At 46.9% G+C, this 24,889-nt stretch overlaps 1 protein-coding gene across 1 annotated transcript in view; it reads right to left on the minus strand.

Annotated features, from left to right (window-relative positions):
* The window catches only part of EHD4 (EH domain containing 4), a 75,193-nt gene that overhangs the window by 31,409 nt on the left and 18,895 nt on the right, over nt 1-24,889 (minus strand). The window contains exons 2-3 of the mRNA XM_027570598.2: nt 24,189-24,365; nt 15,320-15,417 (exon numbers count right to left, since the gene is read on the minus strand). Of these exons, the coding sequence (XP_027426399.1) occupies nt 15,320-15,417; nt 24,189-24,365 (275 nt within the window). The remainder of the gene's footprint in view (nt 1-15,319; nt 15,418-24,188; nt 24,366-24,889) is intronic.

Consider the following 24,889-nt stretch of genomic DNA (forward strand, 5'->3'; position numbering starts at 1 on the left):
AAGGAAATCTAAAATACTCAAACTCCCGTAATCATAGAGTGGAATGGTGGTTGCCAGGTTGGGGGTGGGGAGGAGGGGGATGGGAAATTACTAAGCAACAGGCACAAAGTTTCAGTTAAGCAAGAGGAGTAAGTTCTAGAGATCTGCTGTACGACACTGTGCCTATAATTAACAATACCGTACTGTGCACTTAAGAGGGTGGATGGCATTTTAAGTGTTCTTACTACAATACATATGTACACATCAATGTACATAAATAAAATCTAAAACAAAATAAATTTGATTAATGAACTGAAGGGAACAAGAAGCATAACTGATTTTTAGCAAGTTAGAGGGCAAGGCTTAAACAGTACTGTGAGTTTCTAAAAAAAAGAGCTGTTACTAATTATAGGAAGTACAAATAACCTCAAAATAAACATCAAATATCTGGGATTGCTCAGGTATTAAATATACATTTTCAAAAATAGTCACTTTGGTTAACAATAGCAACCACTTCAGTTAAACATGTGCGACAAGTCCTTGTATTGTTTTCAGGCTGGGTTTACTTTGTAACTGGAAAAGGCTGTTTCTGAAAATGTGATTGGGGTTGGGTGCAGAATGATAGCTCAAAATAAACGATGGCAGCAAATATTTACTGAGCTCTCTCAACATTCCTGCACTTTCTACCAACATAATCTCTCCTAATCCTCACAACAACCCCATGAAACAGGTGCTATCGTTATCCTTATTTTCTAGGTGAGGATACAGAGACTCAGAGAGGTTAAATAACTTATCCAAGGTCACACAGCTATTTCCTAGGAGAGCCAGGATTCACACACAGGGACTTGCATCCCAGAACCTGTGCTTTTATCCACTGCAGGGCACCACAGGTACTCCAGGATGGTGACATTCGAGGTGATTTTTATTTTCATCTTTTTGATCTTTTTAAAAGTAGTTTTATAAGTGTCCTACAATAAATATATACTCTTTTTGTAATAAGAAAAGAATAAGCATATTGTAAAGATTACTGGTCCCTATGTGACTGGGCTAACAATATCACTGAGGAAGGCTTTCCTTTTCTTCTATAATGGTGTTTTAGCGAGGGTCTGGATTTCTAGCATTTTCCAGCCTATCACCATCTCAAGAAACCCTGAGGGTGAAGTACTGTCTTTGCAATTACAGGTAACCTCTGGGGGAAGAGTCGGCCCTGGATCAGCGGTACTTGCCAGAGCACTGGGAACAAGCTGGTAGGGAGATGAGTCACAGACACTCTGCTCCTGCTGCCCCCTCTGCTTCCCCTCACCCCAAGCTGATCAGATGCACAGGTGGGGTGCAGTGGGGGTAAGCGGAGGTGGGGGCAGCAGTGGGGTGGGGGAAGGGTTCTAGGCTCCCACTGGGTGTGGGGGAGGGGCTGATCCTAAACCCTGTCCTGGAGATTCAAGACTGCCAGGGAAGAGGAACAGGGGCCTCCCTATGGGCCCACACCGTGGAGGGGTTCAGGGTGTGTTCAACTCAAAGTGTTCAGTTGGTGGTGGCCCCCCTCTTGGAGAGTGTAATTGGCTACAAGAAAATCCCTGTGGTTGCAGAGTTCCCTGTCTGACTGTGCCTGGCCTGAAGGGGGTTTGGCCACTGAACATACCACAGTTGAAATAAAACCAAGGACCAAATCTGTCCTTGGAGGGGCTTGGTGTTGTTTATCCTCTATTTCCACTCCCAACTCCTTCTTCCTTTGGAATTTAGTTCAAAACTCTGTGAACGAATTTATCGGTGCCTGTTTCCTCCTAAAATAAACAAGCCAACCTCACTCTTTCCTCTGGGGCTGCTGTAAAAATAATAATGGGGCAGATGGGGGCCACGTGACCTCCAAGGTTGCTCACATCATGGGGTCACACCATCCCGCACACAGGTGGGGAACAGAGAAAGGTTTCATTTGAATATTTAGCCTCATGAACGCCGTGGACTCTGGTCAGGTGACCACGTCAAAGGGGGAGATTGGCTTTCATATCTCGTTTTCCATCTCAGACTAAAAATGAGGTTAAGAAGCAAGTCCATTTAAAGAGCACTGAGCCCCGGAAGGAGACAGCAACACTATGTGGCATTTTAGGCTCTTTGCCAGAGAGAGAGGTTGGTGAAAATTTACCAAGAAAATCCCCCAAGTTCTGGAGCCTGGTTCAGCCATTTTGCTTTGCTGGGCCTCAGTTTCTACATAAAATCAGATGGGTTAGATGATCAATAAGAATTTTTTCTTTCCAGATCTTAAATTAACTATACTAGATATCAGCTAGTTTAGTACCAGCATAAGAACATAAAATTGCTCAGCTGCCTACAGGAATACTCAATGACTACATCTAAGGGAAAAAATTACCAAGTAACAAGTTTCATTTTACTCTCTTTGTACCGCTGGACTCATGTACTATGGCACACAGGGCTGATTGGAAGGTCCTTGCATGTTTTCACAAGGGTCTTTAGTTGCTCTGAAGTATAATTTGTCACCCAACTGCCAACAACTCTGTGCTGAAATTACCAGAGGAAAAGTCACAGAATTTGAGGCATTCAAGAATGCTTAAGAGATCATCAGATCCACCCTTCTAAGAATAGAAGTGAATCCAGGAATCAAGTGTCATGCACACAGAGATTGCCCATTCCTCATTTTCAAGTGGGCGTTGTGTCCCTAAGGCAAGAAAGCCTCTCACAATACATCTATAAATCAGACAGTCGTTTGTACTTGTATTGGATTTTCTTGAGGCAAAAGGCCAATGAGACACAGTCTCCACCCAGGTGTGAGGAGGCTAAATATTTACAAACAAGGCTTCTACCTTGACAATACATCTTGTCATTTTGTGGTTCAGAAGGGCAAAAAGACAGTATTTCTTCAAGCTACACTTTTCTCAAGAGAAATGTTAAACCAAGAAGGTGACAACTTTGGGATCAACAAACTGCTTGCAAGCAACTTCCGACCCTCAGTACCCTGCCCTGCCCTGTTCCTCCTTTTAAACCATCCCAGTGTTGCGTGAGTGTTCTGTGAGCATTTGGACAACAGCCAGTCATGAAGACCAGTGCCAGCCATTAAGTTATTGGCTAACCCGCTCCTAAAGCCAAACTATTAGTTATTTCTGGGTTTATGTCACCGATGGAAAGATAGATCAAATCAGTGGGGACCATGTGAATCCACATTGGGTTATTTAAAAAATGACTCAATTGGGGCGCCTGGGTGGCTCAGTTGGTTAAGCGTCTGGCTTTGACTCAGGTCATGGTCCCAGGGTTCTGGGACAGAGTCCCGCACTGGGCTTGCTGGTCAGCGGGGAGCCTGCTTCTCCCTCTGCCTGCCGCTCCCCCTGCTTGTGCGCTCTCTCTGTCAAATAAATAAATAAAATCTTTAAAAAAATGACTAAATTATTTTACTTAATAAAAGTTCACGTAGTTACCAACAGTATTTCAAAATGGTCAAATACCTCCAGAAAGGAAATACTTTGAAGTATTTGTAAATAGGAAATGGTGCTCAACCACCCTAATAATAAAAATGAAAATTAGAGTTATAATGAGATGCCATTCACCTATCAAAGATAAAGATAAGGGAAAAAAAAATCAGTAATGCCCTGAGTTGGGGAGGACGTATTGGTGACAGGAATGTAAGTAGGTACATCTTCTAGAAAAGGCATTTTGGCATCGGCTAACTCCGTAAAAAGACCACAGTTCCATTTGACTCAGTAATTTCACTACTAAGTGCATTTTTTTTAACTGAAGTATAATTGACATGTAATGTTATATTAGTTTCAGGTGTGAATATAGTGATTTGATGATTCGATACATTACCCGATGCTCACCCCAATAAGTGCAGTTATCATACAATATTATAACATTATTGACTACATTCTCTATGCTGTACTTTTTACCTCTGTGACTTATTTTATAACTGGAAGTTTGTACCTTTTACTTCTTATCAATTTCACCCATTCCCCACCCACTTCCCCTCTGGCAACCAGACCCTCCCTCAGTCTGTTTGATTTTTTGTTTCTTTGCTCATTTGTTTTCTATCTTAGAGTTCCACTTGTACACTACTATGCAAACTGTATATACTTGCCCTGTGTGCAGAACTATATTCTGTAGCACAGTTTGGATGCCATCCATCAAAAGGATACCAGCTGTTAATCTGGGCACATCTATATGATGGAACACTCTAAAGTCCTGACAAGGACCCGCTGCAAGATTGAATGCTAGTGGAAAACTCTCGGTGTAGAGCAGTGTGCGGACCCTCCTGCTCTGGGAGACGCTGCAGAGAGGGTCTGCTCTGGGAGAGGAACTGGGGGTGCGGTTGGGACACTCTTCACCATCTAACTTTCTGTAACGCAAGCTTTTCATCTCAAGTGTACAAGTATGTACACACACTTGTGCAAAATGAAATGTGAAATGCTGAGGAATGGTCTGATTTGTGCTTTGCACTGTGATTTGGATTCAAGCAGGAGGTGGTTTTGAGAAAGAGACGGACATAATCCAGGTGAAGAAGAGGTTTCTAAAGGAAACTGTGTCATGGCACATGTGAGAAATATCCCCAGATACCAGAAAGAAGATTATGGCAAAAAGAAATGGAAACATGACGAGAGCCGGGGCTCTTGGCCATAAGAGAACACCTCCTCTGGGTCATTGTCTTTGGCAGGTTCGCTCAGCTCCCTTCCTGGGCTGCATTCTCCCGGCATTCTTTCCACACACCTATTGTCAAATCCACCTATTTCCTTTATCCTCCTCTCTCCTTTTTTGGGTGCCTGGAAGAGCAAGGTCCTTGTCAGTCTAAGTCCCAGGATATTTCTCATGCTTCCCTGGAAAGCAAAGATGCCTTGAAAGCGCCGCTATTTTCAGCATGTGTCCACATTTGCTGGCTCCAGATGCCGGTGGGTGAGACCCGACTTCCAGCCATACTCTGGGTCCTCTCACTCTATGCACGCTTCATTACTCATGTCTCTGGGGCACTTAAGCATTCACACCAATCATTCAGACCCTCACAAGGTCTAACTCTGTGAGGAAAGTACTTTTCTTCCCATTTTATAGAGGAGGAGACTGAGGCTCCAAGAGCTGGAGTAGCTTGCTCAGGTCACCCCACTCGTAAGGGGAAACACCAGAGAAATGGAAAAATGTCTCAGGTCAGTGTTGCTCAGCACTGTACTGTTCCACTTCCATCTAGAATCCTGCATTTTCAATCTATCACTCCCACCCTCCAGTCTGGCGGGGTCCCCCATTGGTGCACAGTGACTGGGGGGAGAGGGCTTTTGCCACACCTAACAGTTGGGATGGAGGTTCCTCATTATAGCAGTGAACTTATTGAACATCTGAAAATGTAAATGAGAAATCTTTTAAAAAAATCTCTTCTTTCTTTTTTAGAGGTTCCAAAAACTCCTACCTTCCAAAGAAGTATAGAAACGTTGGGGGGTGCTCCTCCATGGAGTGAAGACCCAGGCAGAGGAGAGCAGCGTCAGGCTAGGACTCCCTGTCAGATGCCCACGAGCTAATGCAACCACGGTCACTGGGTCACCCAGGGACCACTGTGGGGTAGTTAGCTCCGCTCCCTTTCAAAGCCCTCGCTGGGGAGGATGGTGGCTAGTCACAGAGCACAGCCCAGGGCTCCCGCCCCACCCAAAGACACCCCCTCCCCCAACTTACATCCTCCAAGAGGGCAGCATTCATGCTGGCAAAACAGGGATGTGGGCACAGCTCAAGTCCATTTTGGTAGGTTTCCCACGTTTGTAATCCTCTCTTCTTTCACTTGACTCCGGGGGGGGGGGGGGGGGCGGGGCAGAGTGCACAGGAAAGGGCAGGCTCAGAAGGCAGACTCAGCACCACCCCAGATTCCTCCAAGTGGGGATCCGTGTGCAGCAACACCCTGGACAGGCTGCTTTCTGGACCCCACCCCACACTCCCCATGTTGTTTGTGCTGAGGTCAGGAAGTAGCCTGTTAACAAGTTCCCTGGGGCCTGAGAATCACAGCAGTAGAGCTTCTTGGCCTCATCAACTCCAGGGCAGAAGTGGGGCGGAGACAGGGTGACCTGAGAACAGGTCCCACAGAGGAAGAAATGACAGCGACAATCGGGGAAGAGAAAACCAACCAACCAGCCAAACCCACACAAGCCAAGTGGCAGACCCAGGGCTGGTTCTGTTACTGTTCAGTGAGACACTCCTGGACGCTCATAGTCATAATTCTGGGTAATCAAGAGAACGTTAAAAAAGATAATCCTTCAATGGCTTCCTATTCTTCTCAGAATAAAATCCATGCACTTCCCTAAGGCCAACAGCTCTCCCCAGCAAACCCGCCCGACCTCACTGCCCACCACTTCCCAGCAATCACCAGCCTCTAGCCTTCCCTGGACCTGCCAGGGCTTAGCTCCCCTTGGCCTTGGCCTATGAGATGTCCTTCTCCCAGCGCCCTGTCAGGCTAGTCCTTTGATTCTTTGGGCTTCATCTAAATGTCACCTCCTCAGAGACCCCCTCCCCTGATTCCCCAACTAAAGTAAGACCGCCCTTGCTGTGGGACTCAGCAATTACTTTTTTCAAGTCTTTGTTTCAACTTGCATTTGTTTTGTATTTCTGCTCGTCCGTCTCCCTCCCGGTGTATACTCCAGGAAGGCGCGACAGGGTCTATCCTGTTCTGTTAAAAGTAAAGCGCCTGATACCTGAAACCTAAGAAATGGACCAGGAGGAACCTAGCAGAGTTTGATGCATGGCAGATATTCAATAGAAGAAAACCTCTTCCCCTTTCTACTATCCTCTTTCAATGAGAATGCAGGACCGTGTGTGTGGGTCTTTTCCAAAGACACCATCAACAATTGCTGAAGGTAAAAAATCCAGAAGGTTTGGTGTTTGTAGGGGAAAAGCATCAAATATATGGAAACTTGCCCCACCTGGTACCCCTCCCCAGTGCTGCCCTGTGTGTGTGTGACAGTAAGAGAGAGAGGGAGAGAGAGAGATGTTTCCCCGGTTTGTGTCCTTGTCTCTTGCAGTTAATAGCACACATTCTGGAACCAGGCTGTGTGGTTTGAATCCCACTCAGCCACTTACTAGCTGCTTTGGTTATCAGTCACCTTAAAACTCAGTGGCTTAAATAATAAATTACTGTTTTCTCCGGTCTGAGGGTTGACTGGGCTCGGCTGGGTGGTTCTCCATCGGGGAGTGTCATGAGGTGACAGTCAGATGGTAGTTGGGGCTGGAACCATCTGAGGGCTCAGCTGAGCTGGTTGTCCTTGATGGCTTTTTCACTCACCTCAGCTAGGCTAGAGGCTGCCTGAGCCTGCTGGCCTCTCCATGTGACTAGCCTGGGCTTCCCTAACAGTATATTGGTCTCTGGGTAGTTGGACTTTTTAGATGTCAGTTGGCTGCCCATAGATCCAGCTGGAACCTTCAGGACTTCTTATGATTTAGACCTAGGAAGTCATGAAGCAACACTCCTGCTGAATTCCACTCATTAAAAAGTGAGTCAGAAGGCTACCCTAGATTCAAGGGGAGGAGACTGCACCAGGGCATGAATATTGGGAGCACTGTTCATGGTGGTGGGGGTGGTGGGAGGAGGAGAAGGCATTTTTTTGAGCCTAGCGACCACACTTCTAGAGGACTGTGGGCAAGTTACTTAACCTCTTTGTGCCTCAGTATTCTCTCCTATGAAATGTGGTAATAGTTCCTACCTCATAGAGCTCTTGTGAGGAGCAAATGAGTTAATAATATATGGAAAGCAATTTACAATACGCTGTGGAAGTATTAGCCATTATTATTATTATTACTCAAGAGTAAGGAGCAAATATTTTCTCTGACTAATCTCTGTAATCCAATGTCTATGAAATGTTTGATAATCATGAGCTGCTCCACAGAGGATAGTAAGATAAGTGATCTTCTTTCTACTAAAAAAAAAATTGTTTTTCATTCAAAAGCCTAGGTAGGTTTAAAGTCTGGGTAGAAGCAGTCATTCCTCATGATCAAGTATGCATTTAAAATATTGACAAAAACTAAAAAGAGCTTCCAGGGCTTGGCGAATGCCCTCTGAGTCACAGTGATGACAGGCTCACATCAGGGACAGGAGCAGCAACACTTGTGGTGTGGAATTTCCTGTGGCAGTGGCGGAAAAGGAGCCATGAATGCGTCTGTCAGCAAACTTCCCCGAAACAAAAAGGAACCAGGATTTCCTGTGAGAGGCCCAAGGAGCGAGTGGTGTCCAGGACCTCACACCCCAAATGGCCTTAGCACTGCCAGAAAACAGGATCCACCAACAAATCATCCTTTTTTTTCTTTTGGATCTTCTTTCTACTAAAAAAAAATTGTTTTTCATTCAAAAGCCTAGGTAGGTTTAAAGTTTGGGTAGAAGCAGTCATTCCTCATGATCAAGTATGCATTTAAAATATTGACAAAAACTAAAAAGAGCTTCCAGGGCTTGGCGAATGCCCCTGGGCCCTGTTCGCCCAACATCTGGATTCAAGGGTGAAGGTCCAAGGGCATGCTGGTGAAGCCTGGGAATGCCTCAAATGTGGCTGGGAGGAGCCACAGCAGACAAGGAGAGGAGCGAAGAGAGCATGAACTGCAAACCCCAAGAAATGAAGCAAAAAATCAAGAAACCCTGCAGCAACCACAGGATGGGGAGTTGGGGCCCCATGTCCAGGGAGCTCATGTGATTGCAGTCTCTGGTGCTGCAGAAAAGCTGGCATGGTCCTGAGCTATATCTGTAATTGAGTGGTGAACAGAATGAGGGAAAGAATGATGCTGCCTCACCCACTCGTTTATTCAGTTATTATTTCTACCCAAGTAAGGCCTGAACATCCTTGCTCCAACAGTACTCAGCAGGCATTAACAGGCTGCTCTCAGAAAGTCTTCATGAAGTTCTGTGCTCACACTCACAGCCGAGGCTGTGCAGCCCACCTTAAGGACAGGATCCACCTGCCATCGCTGCCCGAGCAGGGAGTTGCTGACCTCCTAAGTCTCTTCAGCTCTCTGCTCTCCCTAAGCTTCTTAGAAGGGTCTTTGCTGCAGTTGAACATGGCTAACATCTTACTCCAAGCCTTCTTGGTCTCTTAGGGAGAAGACTCCTTCCTCTTTGTGTATGTGTGTGTTTTCCTCCCTAGGCCTGTGGGTCCCACAGCCTGAGAGGGGAAGTCAGTCTTATTGGGATACCCCTAAATGTTCTCTCTCCTTTCTTGGGCTGCCTTCAAACTCCGGCCTTTCGTCTTTCAAGTTCAAAAGATGTGTCAGGTAGGTGTGTTTCCTTGATTATGGTTTGCTTGCACCTTTTCTATTTTTTCTGCACCTTCATTAATTCCAGTTTGGAGCTGCATGCCTCTTTCCCCCAGGTCTGTCAGCTCTTTTGTGATATTATGTTTGGGTGCTTTTGCTGAGTTGGCAGACCCTTGAAATTGCCTGTTCACATTTCCTGTCATGTCTTCAGATGCCCTTTTTATTCTTGAAGGCTTTCCTTAATGTTGCTAAAAGTAAGAGGACTTAAGGATGTCAGTATGTAAATGTTAAAACATGCATCAATTTTTGAAGCTAATGTGATTGTTGAAGCTAATGTGATTGTCATGTTATCTGAAGCACATTTCCATTCCTTCTGTTGCATGCATTACTGTAACTTACTGCTTTTACTAGAAGGACATTTACTGCCTGCCCGTCCCCTCCATCTTCTCAGTTTCATTCATTGACTTAAAATGAGAAGGGCTTATACGATGAAGGACTTAAACATCAGAAGATGCTCTCAAATTTTCAACTGACAGGTACTGGTTTTGGAGGAATAGGCACAGCTGTTGGAAAATTCAGACCAAGAGTTTTTCTCTTTTAGAGTTATTAACATTTCTAAAAGAGAAAAATTGTACTACTCTTGTTACCAAAGTGAAGTCTGTTGAAGGCAACACAAAACCTCATCCTTTCAGGAAACCACAAGAATAATTATTTGCTGCTAAAACAGCACCTTCCACATGCTTCTGTGTTAAACAGACAGATAAGTATACCAGTTGCCACATTAGAATTTTTCAGTGTTCTTCTTGTCAGACCAGTGCATTATCATTTGAGCCAGAGCCCAGAGATTCATACCGGGAGTTGGGAATATACTTGTGTTCATGCCCAAGTCCAGAAATAAGTCCCAGACGATGTTCAGATCAGCATGAATTAACAATATTTTAGGGAGTAAACAGGCCAGGAGCCAGAATAATAAGAGAGTGGGAATGAAAATACGGACATGTGGGTAAATGTGCTCTCTTTTCTCATCACGTCAAGTCAAAAACCTGGATGCTTCATCAGGGGCAAAGGATGTTTCTTAAGAGTGAACCAACTCATATTTTACTCACACCTTTCAGGAAGATCATTTAGAAAATCTTAAGAATCCAAATATTCTTTTATTGGCTACAAGAAAAGAATCAGGAAGTGTTCCTCAGACTTTTAGTTAGCTATTACTAGAATAAAATTATTATTATAAATACATCAGAAATTTTTATCCGGGCTTGATGGATATTTTTTATGTCAGCCAAGAAAGCTACAGTTTAGTAACTAAGCTCAATCCTTTGTTCCTAAAGATTTTCTGCTAACTATAATTAAACTAAGGAACATCTGAATGGTAATGGGTTTCCATATGGAGTACACTAAAAATTGCTCCAAAATCAATCACCTTCGTGGGTTTTATTTATAGAGCTCCCAAATGGATTTAGGTAACACTCTCTCTAAATGTTGCCTAAGCCTTCTGTTTTACTCTGAAGCACAGAGTAGGGACACAAGGGGTCCAGTGATCTGACTTCTAGGGGTAATGTTAAGATTCTGCTGAAGACAAGGATGTGCTAAGGCACATCCTAATTGGTAAAGGTCACTTCTTTCTTTTTTGTTTACCCTCATTACCTGTTTCCCCCATACCCCCACTCTCTCCCTTCTGGGAACTATCAGTTTGTTCTCTTTAATTAAGAGTCTGTTTCTTGGTTTGTCTCTTTCTTTTTTTCCCTTGTTTGTTTTGTTTCTTAAGTTCCACATATGAGTGAGATCATATGGTTTCTGTCTTTCTCTGACTTATTTCCCTTAGCATAATACACTCTAGCTCCATCTATATTGTTGCAAATGGCAAGATTTCATTCTTTCTTATGGCTGAGTAATATTCCATTGTGTGTGTGTGTGTGTGTGTGTGTGTGTGTGTGTGTGTATACCATATCTTCTTTATCCATTCACCAATTGATGGACACATGGGCTGCTTCTATAATTTGGCTATTGTACATAATGCTGCTATAAACACAGGGTTGCATGTATCCCTTTGAATTTGTGTTTTTGTATTTTTTGGGGTAGATACCCAGTAGTGCAATTACTGGATCATAGGGTAGTTTCATTTTTAACTTTCTGAGGAACCTCCATACTATTTTTCACAGTGGCTGCACCAGTTTGCATTCCCACCAACAGTGCAAGAGGATTACTTTTCTCTACCTCCTCGCCAACACTTGTTTGGTAAGGTCACTTCTAACATAAGAGTGAGTTTGCCATGTTTTGCCTCAAACCTGACACCACAGAATATGAACTATCATGTAGAAATGTCAAATGTTTCTTCCCATCACCTAGGACTTTGGCCTAGAGAGGAGCCATAACTGTGAACGTTATGCCCTCCTTGTAACTACACTTACCCCCTCTACTCAGCACCGGATAAAAAGGAACCAGGCTTACGATATCATGAGAGAGGAATGAGCCAGGAAGAATGGAGCCACTGGTGAGGTGAGATACGTTACTGAACCCCATGTTCAGAGTCCCCATTTTTGCTTTCACCACTAAGGCGTCAGGATTCCTTCTTAGAGCTACACCCTCACTGACCATCTGGTCCCCAGAGCTCTAGACACCTGGGCAGTGCCCTAGGGGTGCTTGGGGGATGCCAATGATGATGTGAGGCCAGCTCTCCAAGTTCAAGTCCCTCCTTCCCCATTCGACCCCCTGCAAGGCAGTGCAATGCTCTAACCACCCCACCTGCCATATGCCCTGTCCCCTACTGATGGGGAGAACTCTGGGTGTGGTGCAGTCAGCGAGTCTTCCTGGGGGGCTCAGCAGTCACCAACCCCTCCCCACCTCCTCCTGCAGCCGCACTGCCTGTCCAGCATGCTTTCACTGTCAGCCAGGGCCGCACATTCCTGCAGCTAGAGGGTGGACTGGGTCCCACGGCATCTGCAGCCTTCAGCAACTGTCCAGAGCACTCATCCTCCGAACCTATGCTCCACAAGTGCACCCTGTCAACAGTGTTTCCCCTGTCCACTCCCCAGACATCAAGCTCAGTCACCCATCTGCCTAGTCACTGGGGAAAAGGGTCTCACGATCCATTGGAAGGCTCTGCTTTCCCAGGAGAGGGAGGGCAAGTGGGGTTTACTTGACCAGGGCTGAGCTTCTGTCAGTGCTTGAGTATCAGCAGGTTTAACATAGAGAGCGAATCCCAAATGATGAGCACAGTGTAGACACGGAGCAAGGGCTCAATATGGTGGCTGTTCTCATACTGCTATTATGGATACCCACCTAAAGAGGTGTAAGAGGGATCTGCCTGATGAGACTGCTTCTTGAGGGTTAATCCATCAACTGCACCAAAGGACAAGCAGAAGGCACAGCAGCTGCTATCTTTCCTCTTTTAGAGACAGAACACCCATAAGGAAGTCAGAGCCCCACTAATAAAGTCAATGGCAGATGTTTCAAATGTCCTCCGGGGTCACAATTTGTATCTCCTCCCTCATCCAATGTTGACATAAGCGACTGGAGAAGGTGGTGCCATGATTTACAAGGCCGGAGGGATGGAAGCAGCATGAGGATGAGTGGGAATGCAGCACTATGTGCAACAGTTTAAGCTGAAGCAGGTATAAAGTAGTATAGACTCTTCGGAGTTAACGTGTTGAAACTGACAGCTGAGGGATTCCAGCCACCAACTGTCCCAAACACAGGCTGGTACTCAAGCTCGGGAACGCCAGCCCCGGTGCAGAGTGCTGTCATCCTTAGCAGCTCTTGGTCCTTGCCCAACAGCTGCTCTGTCTGTCAGGGCAGCAGGGGCTGCCGAGCACCGACTCCTTGGAACCGTGTGTACTATTTCTGTGCACGGGATGTGAGTAAGTGCATGCCATCATAAGTCGGACCAGGATGTGAGTCAGATTGCTATAAAGGGTTAAAAAGAACTGGTCTTCAAAGCCTCCCAGAAGCAGTGTGCCATGCTATAAAGGAGCTACAGTCTGAAAGACACGTAATTACTGAGCAAAGGAGAAGCCCTGAAGAATATGGACGATTAGAATTGGCCATGTGATAGCAGCAGTAAAAGACGGACAGCTCGGAAAAGCTGTGGGACATGGGGTTGCTTTACTTTCCTCTTAAAATAAAACATTTTATCTGCAGAGAAACTTCTATGGGGCCAAATGAGTGGTCCTAAACTGGCTCTGAAAAAAAAATCTATTGGCACTGAGGCATAAAGATACAAAACCGACGTCTGCCTATAGCACACTTTGTAACAGTAGAAAATTATTAACCATCCCTATACCCACAAATTAGTTAAATAAAGGGTGTTATGTCCCTTTGATGGAAACTAAGCAGTTGTTAAGAGGAATAAAGTAATTTGGTTATACTGGCATGGAATGCTGTCTGTGATAGACCATTACGGCAAAAAAAAATCTAGTTGTAGAAAATGTGCTGGGAAATGGCATTTCGGTTAAAAATGGTATGTTTGTACATGCGCAGGAAAAAGTCTGTAAGGAGCTGGAGCACACCACTAACAACTGTTAATTGTGACAGAGAGATTTTGTACATCTCTATTCATTGCTTGACTCCTTTACAACAAACATTACTTTTACAATAGAAAATAAAACTAACAGATAATTATGAGTGAAAAAGAGTATTACGCTGTTTTTCTCTATAAGCAATGTTCTTGGAGGCCTCAGGGTGGCCTAATGGCCCACAGAGTCCCTGACCGAATGGGTGAAAGCAGAGCAAGGCAGGACCCAGCTCTCCTCGAGTCCATGGAGGCTGCAAAGTCAGCATTCCCGAAATGCCATGAGAAAGGAAGGCTTAGAAGCCTCAGGAGCCTTTCTTTACCCATCTTGTGGACCTTGCTTTCTAGCTCCTGGGAGTGTCCCCACGTACATAGCTTCTGCTTCATGCATACTGGGGGAGTTCACTGCCTGCCCAGGACCTGGGGCTGTGATCCCAGGCACATCACCACTCAGCCCTGGCACTTCTAAACGTGGTTTTACTGGCTTGCTGTTCAAGGGGTTGTGAAGACTTATCTGGGACAAGTGACAGTGGCAAGTCATCTGCTCCATCTTTTCCCTCCCAGCAAAGCCTCAAAGGACTGTCCTTTGTTTCAAGGGCCAGGGCCAGGGGAACCTGACCTGTCTCTGTGACTGCAGGTATCCGACCTAGTGCCCTCCGGGTCAGGCTTCCTCACTGGGAGTAAGCTGTGTCCTCCGGGCCACCCCCGAGGGCCCCTTCTCCAGTGTGGGCGGGGGAGACAGCAGACCCATCTGTTTAAACCACATGGACAGGCCCAGAAATGGTTATGGCTCAGCCTTCTGAAGGCTGAAGAAGCCCAGACATCACTTCTCAAGCATTTTCTATGCTCCACAGATCTCCTCTGAACGCCTTCCAGTCTCTCCTCCCCGACCGCACAGCCTCCCTTAGGTAATTCCCGCTCACCCTCTAGGTCTTGGCTCAGATGTCACCTCCACTGGGGAGACTTTCCCAACACTGCAAAGGCCAGGCCAGTTCCCCTTCCACCCTGATATACGCTCCATCTCTGTTCTCACTTTCTATTTCCCCATGATAACTGGCTTGATGTCTGTCTTCCCCATGAGAACGTGAGCTCCTCGAGGGCAGAGCCTCGGCCTGTTTTTGCTGCATCCCCAGCATATGGAGCAGTCTGGTGCCACGACAAAGGCTGACGCATGGGAAGGGTGCCTCGGAGGCCATGGGCGTGGGACACGTGCTGACCGGGGAGGGAGGAAGAGTGGCAGGCAGGGCTTCTCTCCTTTGCAGTGACTACTCATCTCCTTTATTTGTTGTCATATGCGTCCAAGGGAATGGTTAGTAGCGAAATGTATGTCCCCTCCCAAACTCAGAAGAATTACGTGGGGTGGGTACTAGTGGCAGACGGCAGTGTTTAGAGGAACTAAGAGATTACAGCTAACACTCCAGAAATTTTCTCAGTTGAAATGCAGAAACTTTGATGCTATCTATGCCTCCTGGTTGTTTCTTGGGGCCCCTCAAGGACCCCTGGGCTGTCCAGGGCTGCTGGGGGCATCCTGGGGGTGGTGGATAGAATCCCCTTGAGACCGAAATCCTCTGCTGACATGACGGTGAGCCTCAGCAGCGGCAGAGGAGGGGTGGGCCAGGGGTGGGCACTGACCTCGGCTGATGCGCTGCTTCTCCCCAGACAGGATGCCGGGACTGTCGATGATGCTGATGCTCTTCAGGACCTGATTGGGCAGCTGGGAGCACATGAATCTGGAAAAAAGGGATCAAGGTGGGATCAGGAACTGCACATCTCCGAGCTCAGGGGAGCTCCTTGGCTTCTCAAGGTTACTGACATTGTCCCTAAAGTGGGGACTTGCAGGGGATGACTTCTGCTGGTGCCACAGGGACCAGGCGCTGGACCAAGGGGCAGGTATGGGAAGGTACCTGCTGCTACCTGCCACCAGATCCTTAACCGTTAATTTTGATTTTAGCTGATATTTACAGAACACTTAGATATTTTACAAACATCATCTCATTTGCCCCTCAGAGTAACCCCTTGAGGAAGAAATTCCCGTTAACATCAGAGAAGTAGCTTACTCAGCATCACTCAGAGCTGGGCCTTAAAACCAGGTCAGACTGATCCAAAGCCCATCAGCCTCGCCTGGTCCCTGGAAGTCCAGTGCCCATGTGGCTTCAGGCCCAGCATGGGGCAAGCACCTGTGGGCAACACCCCAAATCCTCCAGGTGCCTTGGAGTCCAAGGGGTACCCTAAGAGTGGACAAAGTGGCAGGGGTTGGGGAGAGTCCTGGCCTAGCATCTCAAGCCTCCTTCCTTGGCCCTCACTTGCCTGATACCATTTCTTCCTTCTTATCGCGATCCCCCGGCAGTCAGTTGCCCTGGCATCAGCCCCACGGAAGCAGAGTGGCGTGGGAGGAAAATTTGGCCTTTAGGTCAGCAGACTGGGTTCAGGTTCAGCTCAGCCTTTGCCAATAATTTGCTGTGGGACCCTGGACAAGGGCTTCCCAGCTCTGGGCCTGTGTCCTTATGTGTAAATGGAGACACTTGGATGGGGACCGGTGAGATCCTTTTTAGCTGTTACTCTAGAGTAACTCTAGAGTAGAAGAGGAAAACACTGAAACTTTCACCCAGGCAGCAGATCCACCCAAGGTGGATCTCTGGTAGGCACTGTGTCTTTTTTTTTTTTTAGATTTTATTTATTTATTTGACAGAGAGAGAGCGCCCACACGCATACAAGCAGGGGGAGTGGCAGAGGGAGAGGGAGACGCAGACTCTCCCCTGAGCAAGGAGCCTGATTCAGGGCTTGATCCCAGGACCCTGGGATCATGACCTGAGCCCAAGGCAGACGCTTAACCAATTGAGCCGCCCAGGCGCCCTGCTGTGTCTGTTTTAAGGCAAAAACTATAGAGCCCCACTCCTTCTCCTATATTGTAAATGGCTAACTTTTGTATCTGTGTGGGCAGAGGCTGGAAAACCCTCAGGGAAAGCTCAATTCTTCCATTCAGTGGAACTGGTGGGATCACTGGAAAGTAAATATGCTGGGAATGCAGGACAGGGCGGCCACACCAGCCTTCCCAGTGCACACGTGGATGGCACAGCCCCCGGGGCCAGGGTGGGGTCACGGCCCCAGGGCTGGCGGTGGGCAGTCCTGAGCAAGAGGTGCAATTACTGACATTTCAAAAATAGCTTTCTTTGAAGGTGCTCGGGTCAAGTTTCCCACACATTCTTTCCTGTATTTTTAGGTCAGCCCGGGGAGGTGTAGGAAAAGATATTATGATCATTTTGCAGCTGGAAAAGTTGAAGCCCCAAATCGTTATGACATCTTGAGGTCACACCGTGAATGCATGGCCGGCTGGAGACGGCAACCTAATATTTCTGATGTCAGCTGAGTTGAACTCAACCCATAAAGTTAAAAACCTCAGAACGTTAAAAATAAAGGGTCAGGTTAATTTAAGAGAACCCCTCATTTCTGATTTTCTCCCACCCCTCACGCACCCTCCAGACCTTTCAATAAACCCCACTGCCCAACATGGGGAGAGCAGATGTGTGAGAAGGAAGTGCACAGAGATCACTAAGCATTCATTCTTTGTAAGTTCACGGAGAAAAAACCGCCACATTTGATACTCTAGAACAGGTAGGACCAGAGTTCTGAGCACATCTGTGGTAGACCACATTTCTTGTCAGTAATGATTCAGTCTCTTATCATAATCTCATCCTTTTTATTAGATGGCTTGAGACATTTGACAATGCTGAAAAATTGCACATATGTGAAACTATTTTATACAAAGTATTCCTGTGAGAGACTGACCTTTCTCCAAAACCACAAACTCACACTCAATATCAATTTTTCCAAAACACAAAACCCCTGGATTTGAGTGTGGAGTTAATAGAGGCATCCAAAACGTATAAACTGTCCACTCTCTCTCTGCAAAGTGACAAACTTTCAGCAACTCCCATGCCTCCTGACATAACGGCAGAGGCGAAATCAGGCAAAATCTGTGAGCCCCGAAACAAGATGCCATCAGATACGGTGAATGTGGTGACGGTGACGTTACCACACAATAAACAAGGGGGCAGGCTGAGGGGCCCACGGGGATAACTGCAGAAAAAGGGAGGAGACAGAAGGGGAGGGATGAAGGGGAGGGGGCAGGGGTGGGGGAAGATGGTGGGGAGAGGAGGAGGGAGCTCTCCAGGGGCACCCTGAGAGGGGGTGGTTGGGTTGTGTGTGCAAAACCAGGCTACACTCCAGGAAAGAAAGCAAGAAAGTCTGTGAGGTAGGGGGTGGGGGTCAGGGAGTGGGGAAGGGGGGGAGGGGTGGTGTGGCAAGGAACACAGAGCACAAGTCAGCTTTCAGACCCTTGTGTGGGGGCAGGCCTCATACACGAGGAGTTAGAACCACACATACATTTTCTTAAATAATTGTATTGTAATCAGAAAAAATCCTAATGCAATGCTGTTACAGCAATCCTGTCTTACTTTTATGCTCTAAGAAAGGAAGGTGAAAGGCAAGGTTATTGATTGGGTATATTAGAGTCAGCCCTAGGTCAGGCTTTTCTGGCTTATGCTTGTGTGCTGAAATGTTTCCAAGCACAGATTTGCTGTCCCAAGATGGATTTCCTCCTCCTTCCCAGAGTGACGAACATAAGTGCATTTGTGCCCTTGCCTTCTACATTTCCCATGAAATACGCAGACCTGTGGCCGGTTAAGCCCAGGAGCCTCACAGAAGCTGTTAGGCAGTGTTGCCGCACCCAGGGCTGCCCTGATGCACCTTGTTCTCTGATAAAAGGAGAGGAGGATGGGCACCAACTCTGCGCGTGACCCTCATTCTCTGCCACTCCCACACCCAAAGGCGGCTCAGGGGGAGCAGAAAGGGGGTTGGATCAAGGAATAGTCTGGGCTGTAAGGTCCTGCTGCATAATAAAACTGGGAGGTGAGAGGAGCAGGGATTTTAAAATTGCCTCTAAATGCTAACATTCCAATTTGATGATCAACATTTTAGAATACCTTCATGCTGCTTTTGATTTCCAAACAATGTAGGGATCTCCAGCAGGTACAGTGATAATAAAATGGCACATTTACTGTCCACCTACTATGTGTCTAAACACTGCTTTAAACACTTTCTGTATACATTTTAACTCACTCAATCCTCGCCACAACCTGAGAGGTAGGGGCTATGTGCTGCCATTTACACGGGAGGAGACTGGGGCACAGAGGGGCACATATCACAACTTGCCAAGTCACACGGCTGGTAAGTGATGGAGCTGGGATGCTAACCCAGCAGTTTGGACTCGGGCCCGGGTTTTCGACTACTAGGCTGCTACCACCATTTTGTGCATCTGAACCATTACTATGTACCTCATCACAGAGGGCAACATCCCCCAACAAGGGAGTGATGTGCCACAGCCCCGGAATTCCGCACTTGGAGGCTCCCCTGTGACGTGCTCTCAGCCCACTGCTGGAGGGCAGAGGTGCCAGGAGCCAGAAGACCTTGCTCACTCACACTGTGAGTTCTAGGGATCTGAGCAATTCTACCAGCCCGAGAACTCCCACCTTGTCATCAGGTTCAGATCAGATCGGATGCTTACAACGGACAGAGTAGGGTGCAGCTTCAAAGCATCTCCTTCAACCCCAGCTCATAGACTAATTAAAGAGAGACCAGAGAGAGGACATGACTTCCTAAGATGGCACAGTAAAGAGCATACGATACACAAAAAGACTTTGACAACCAACCCACAATCATTATCATTACATGGTCCTGCCACAAATGGCTGATCAAACCTTCCCTGCCCAGGGGGAGTTTAATTTCACATCCAGACTACAAGAAGCCCACAGCTACCCCCTATAGATCGAATCTTATAGCATCACCACTGTTACAAGTCAAGGCTGGCTGAATACGGGCAATTTCATGTGGTGCAACCCAAATACGTACTTTTCTAAACCAAAGCCTCTCGTTCCTGACAGCCACAGCGGGGAACAGCAAGGCCCCGGTGCTGGGAAGTTTTGCCTGAGTGCAGCGGGTAAAGCTGGTTTTCTAGACTATCAGGACCTGGACCGTGGAGGCAGCTGCCAGTGAAGAACAATGGTTAAAGACCTGGCAGCCACCACAAATCCTGCGCTTAAAGATTAATGGGAAGAGCTTCAGGGGGGTTATTACGGATAAACCCACCACAAAATGAACAAATAAATGAACAGGACCAGTTCATTACCCAGATTAAAAAGAAAGTAACAAGTTTGCTGGTGATTCTTGGCAAAAGCATCTTTTCCTTAATCTCTGCATCTAAATTAGCTGACGGAGCTCGCACGTGTCTGCACTGATGCTGTATGCTTGTAGGAAGCCAGTTAAAAAAAAAATCCCAATGGTCCTAAGTGACTGTAATATTCATATAAAAAAAAGCCCATTACTATTACTAAGGCTTCATTTAATTACAGAGAGGTGGCAGAGTTAAGTCCAAAAATACATATATATATTCTATTATTGCTAAATCTTCACACCAACATGAGACAGTGGGTTTGTATTTTATCATCGCTGTCATCATGCCTGGCTAAAAGGAGAGGTGCGCTGGAAGTACCATTCAGATTCCTTCAGCTTGAAAGAAAGTTTCAAAATTTCAATCCCTAGGGCCACTGGTTCAAGTTATTTTTCAAAAGGAAACGGAGGCAATGAGGAGATGAGATTAAGAATTTCTTCTGTGGACGACCACGATTTAAAATTAAACTAGATCTTAAACTAAACAATGCCTGCAGCTATCTGGATAAAAAAAAAAAAAGACTACCATGTTTAGAAAAGCAGACTGAGGGAGAAACATAACATCCAGTTCAAAAAGCAGATTGCTGAGGGGAAATGTCAGAGCCAGTCCTGACACTTCTGGAACTGACCAAGATACGCAGAGCCTCCCAGGCCTTGTGTCTTCGGGGGGGCTGCTGGTCATCCATCTCCTCCTGCGTGAGCTGGAACTGCCTCCTGGTAACAGACTGTGGACGTTCGGTGACCACATTCCCACAGAGCAGCTCCGAGACAGGCCCGACTGTGGAATTCCTCTCAAAAGCAAGGTAGCATGGTGGAGTTCTGGAATGCCGCATTAACGTTGTTTCCATAGAACTTTTTGTTCTACACTCAACTCCTTTCATTGTTCAAGTGTGGAATTTCTATAATTTGAAGCTGCCTTTTTGGGAATTTGTCTTCTTTTCTCAGAACTGCTTCCTAGACCCTCTGTTACTTTCTTAGAAACCATCCTTCCACGTTGAAACTCAGGCTGCACGGTTTGCCTAATGCTTCGAGGCTGACACCCTCCAGGTGTCACCTGGTACCACCTTGTGAAGTACTAACCTCTTTGAAAAATGCCCCTGGGGGCAGAGCCTCAAGCCAATGCCCTGTAATGAGAGGGTCAGGGTAATGAGACCTAACCCAGGGGTGACTGGTGGTTGCTCGGTGGGTGTGGGGAGAAAGTTCTCCCCTGCAGACAACCAGGTCCCATTCCTATTAAGTACTGTATTTGGATCTGGTTCCCAGAAAGTATGCTATGTAAAGAGGGGTTTGCCTGCCTTTAGAGTTAGCCCCGCTGGTGCTCCCATAGGGACACTATAATTACATACACATGTTTGAGCGCCCAACACTAATTGACTTTTTTCTTGTGTAAGCACCGGGAGAAACAACAGCAGTGTTGGGTGGATATGACTTAGTCGTGCTGTTTACTCTTAGGTGCTGATGAGGCACGTCCCTTACATGTGAGCCTCACATGTGCATGGCCACCGGCATGGCTAGAACAGAAACTCTTCTCTGCCAGTGCTCCATGAGGTGGAGGGTGGTAGACAGAAGGGAAGAGGAAACTGAATTCTAATATTGGCTCTCCCTTTTCTTGGGTAAATCATTTTACTTCTTTGCTCTCAGTTTTCTCACCTGTCAAATGGCCATTGTAGCATTGTCTTATTAACCCAGAAAAAGGAGTGTGTATGAAATTATTAATCGATAGTTGGGGACAAAAATCATCACCTTTATCATCATTGTTCGTGGGCTACATTAAGGACAGCCTTCAAAATTCGATAGAGGGCAGTAGGCAGTGTTTCTCAGTCCAAGTGTCAAGCCCTTCGGCGGTCCAGTGGTCACCAGTAGGGACTGTGGGCCACATGGCCTGAGTTCCAATTTGAGCTGCCACTCACCAGCTGAGTGACCCTGTGGAAGTTAAATTAACTTCTATGCATCAACTCCTCCTGTCTACCTTGGGGGTAAGAGCAGCACCTAGGTCACAGGGGTTTGCTGAGGATTTAGAGCTAATATACAAGTAAAGTCTAGAACTCTATCTCACACACAGTAAATGCCATATTACTATTTACTAATATTTTTCTATGTATTCTCAATTTAATTAATGCTTGATTATATAACGCATGGGTTATTTTCAGCAAGTTTTAGATCCCAGATAATGAGACTCGCCATTCGAAATTTTCTTTTTTTTTTTTTAAGATTTTATTTATTTATTTGACAGAGCGAGACACAGTGCGAGAGAGGGAACACAAGCAGGGGGAGTGGGAGAGGGAGAAGCAGGCTTCCCGCTGAGCAGGGAGCCCGATGCGGGACTTGATCCCAGGACCCTGGGACCATGACCTGAGCCGAAGGCAGATGCTTAACAACTGAGCCACCCAGGCGCCCCTCGAAATTTTCTTAAATGCTTCTTATCCATACTCATCTGGTGTATCTTTGGCATTTGAAAAAAGGTTTGTCAGGGAAATAAATCATCTGCCAAAAGAAAACAAGCCGACAGCCATTCTTCCAGGGTTTCCCCTTGTGAATGTGGACTTCACAAGATAGGCATTTGAAAAAAGTGGCAGCTTATTTCTTTTTTAAGCCTTTGTCCGGCAAAAAGAGAGTAAGACTCAAGGCAGTGGTAATGAAACCACGGGATTCCAGGCCAGTCTCTCATGGAGAAGGACCTTGTGCCCTGCACTTTCCAGGCCTCTGGAACCTTCCAGGGCCCATCTTGGGACAGGAAGACTGGCTATTGCCTGCTCCATGACCAGGGCTCCCCGGAGGCCCTGATGGGGTAGCTTTTTGTCCCACTTCCCCTCAATTGTCTCAGGAGACCCTCTGATGTTCTCCCACCTGGGCTCAACCCCTACTTCTCCCACAGGAGAGGCTCCGGTGCCAACCAAGGCCGCTCTGGAGATGGGGAGGAAACTCCTCCCAGAGAGCATCCTGCAGGTGGAAAAAAATCATCTGGACAGTAGTCTGCAAATCACTGTCAGCAGCGAGATGGGATTTCTCTGTGACTCCATCTACATCATCTCTGCATTTCTGTTCATCCTACTGCCATATTCCCCGGCTGCCATTTGGATGCCTCCTTCGATTTATGATAAGAGCATAAAAAAGTCCTTCGAGTCTGGTTTCTCTCAGAGGCATCTCTGGAGGTTGTCTGGGATGCCCTCGGCAGAGCCACTGCACAGCGCCTGGACACAATCATTCTTCCCCTCGTCCTTGTGAATGGCGCCCCCCGGAGTTGTGCGATGAGACATCTCAGCCTCTGGGAGGACAGCAGATGGCTGGGAGGATCCATTTCTATTTTTTAAACCATTTAAAAAGTTTCCTTTGTTTGGATGACCCCTCTCTGGCTTTGCACCCCCACAGTCCACACCCCCAGAGTAACTGGTCTAAGGCAGGAGACTCATAAAAGAGGGGAATGGAGGGCCGAGGGGTAGGGCAGGAGAGAAGAAAGAGAAAAAGGTTTTAAAAAAAAAAAAAGCTAGGAGTAGCAAAAAGGAGGAAGGAGAGGGAGGCGATGGCAGGTCAGTCCAAGAGGGCAGGTGCCCTGCATCCACACCCCCCTGTTTCACTGGGAGCCCTGGGGAGAGGGTACAGGGTAGTATAAACGAAACAGAGCTCCAGCTAAGACAGAACCTCAGCCATCCCCCAACTTCACTTCTGTCATAGAATGACTAAGTCACAAATTTAACTTTTTGTATTGTTTTGCCTCTACTTCCCCTGCCCCGCCTTAATGAATAAGGGAGAGGCTCAGAACATGGGAGTGAGAAGCCTAAGAGGCAGCGAGCCGGGCAGGTGAGGTGACCTGTCCTGGAATAATCAACAGGCTGAGTCTGGGGGTCAGGCGAACCCCAGGGGTCCTCTGGGCTAAGTTCTCAGTACAGGAGTCCCCAGCACACCATGCTTGAGCAGCGGCCATCCAGCCAACACTTAACATTGTCAGTGACGGGGAGCTTGCTTCCTGACAAGGCAACTTAATCCATTTCTGTGCAGCTGAAATATTAGAAATTTATTCTTTGTACTGTGTGCCCTTATAACATCCAATCCCGGGGCCTTAGCTCTGTCCTCTGAAGCCACCCAGAATAGGCAATAAATGATCATTTTCTATGATAATCTTTGCAAATACTTGAATACAGAAGCATATTCTCTATATCTTCTCTCTTCTAGAATAGACATGCTCCATCCTGTTATTGAAACTTTATACATAATTGGCAAGAATTCAAAGAAAAGGTTTAAACAACCTGACCAAAGATGGCGGGCTGCTGGTCCTTACCGATTCAGGAATGCATTTCCAAAGCGACTAAGCTTTCGAAATGGCTTTTTGGGGTCCACGACTAAAGCGTTCCCTGGGGTGCTGCCCTCAGTCTCCCCGTACATCACAGCAATGAAGGAATCGGTGGTAGGCTCTGGACCAATCCTCATGCCTGGGAAATCTTGTTCCAGTAAGTATCTAGGAGAGGGAAACAAAAGAAACTTAGCAAGTTATCACAAAGCAAGAGGCCAGAAAGCTTCCTGGGCCTAGAAATATAACCACCAAGAAAAGGAGAATGATTGGCATTTTACTCTTTTGCTAATGACAAATTTCCAAAGCTTAAGAAGCCCCACCTTCCCTCCCCCTTGAGGCCTAGTAACAGGTCAGGCATCTTGCAGACTTCCTGGGTCTTCTGAAAACGTACCTCTGCTCAGCACAATTCCCATTCCTGGTTCCAGTGGCACCATAGACACCACCCCAGGGAACTGTACCCAGCCAGCTCCTGTGCATCCTGCGAGAACCTGCTCAGGCCCACCTCCTTTTGGGAAGTGTTCCCATCCCTCCAGTGTGTTGGGCACACCTCCTCTGTGGGCCCCGGGCACCCTGTGCCTGCAGCCATGATGGTGCTCACCAGGGGCACTGCATTTTTCTCATCGTGGGCCCTTGCAGGCAGGCCCATGCCTATGGCCAGACGCATAGCCCCAGCACCCAGCACCATGCCT

Source organism: Zalophus californianus, chromosome 6 (assembly GCF_009762305.2).
Source record: "Zalophus californianus isolate mZalCal1 chromosome 6, mZalCal1.pri.v2, whole genome shotgun sequence".
In the NCBI taxonomy this organism is placed as follows: domain Eukaryota; kingdom Metazoa; phylum Chordata; class Mammalia; order Carnivora; family Otariidae; genus Zalophus; species Zalophus californianus.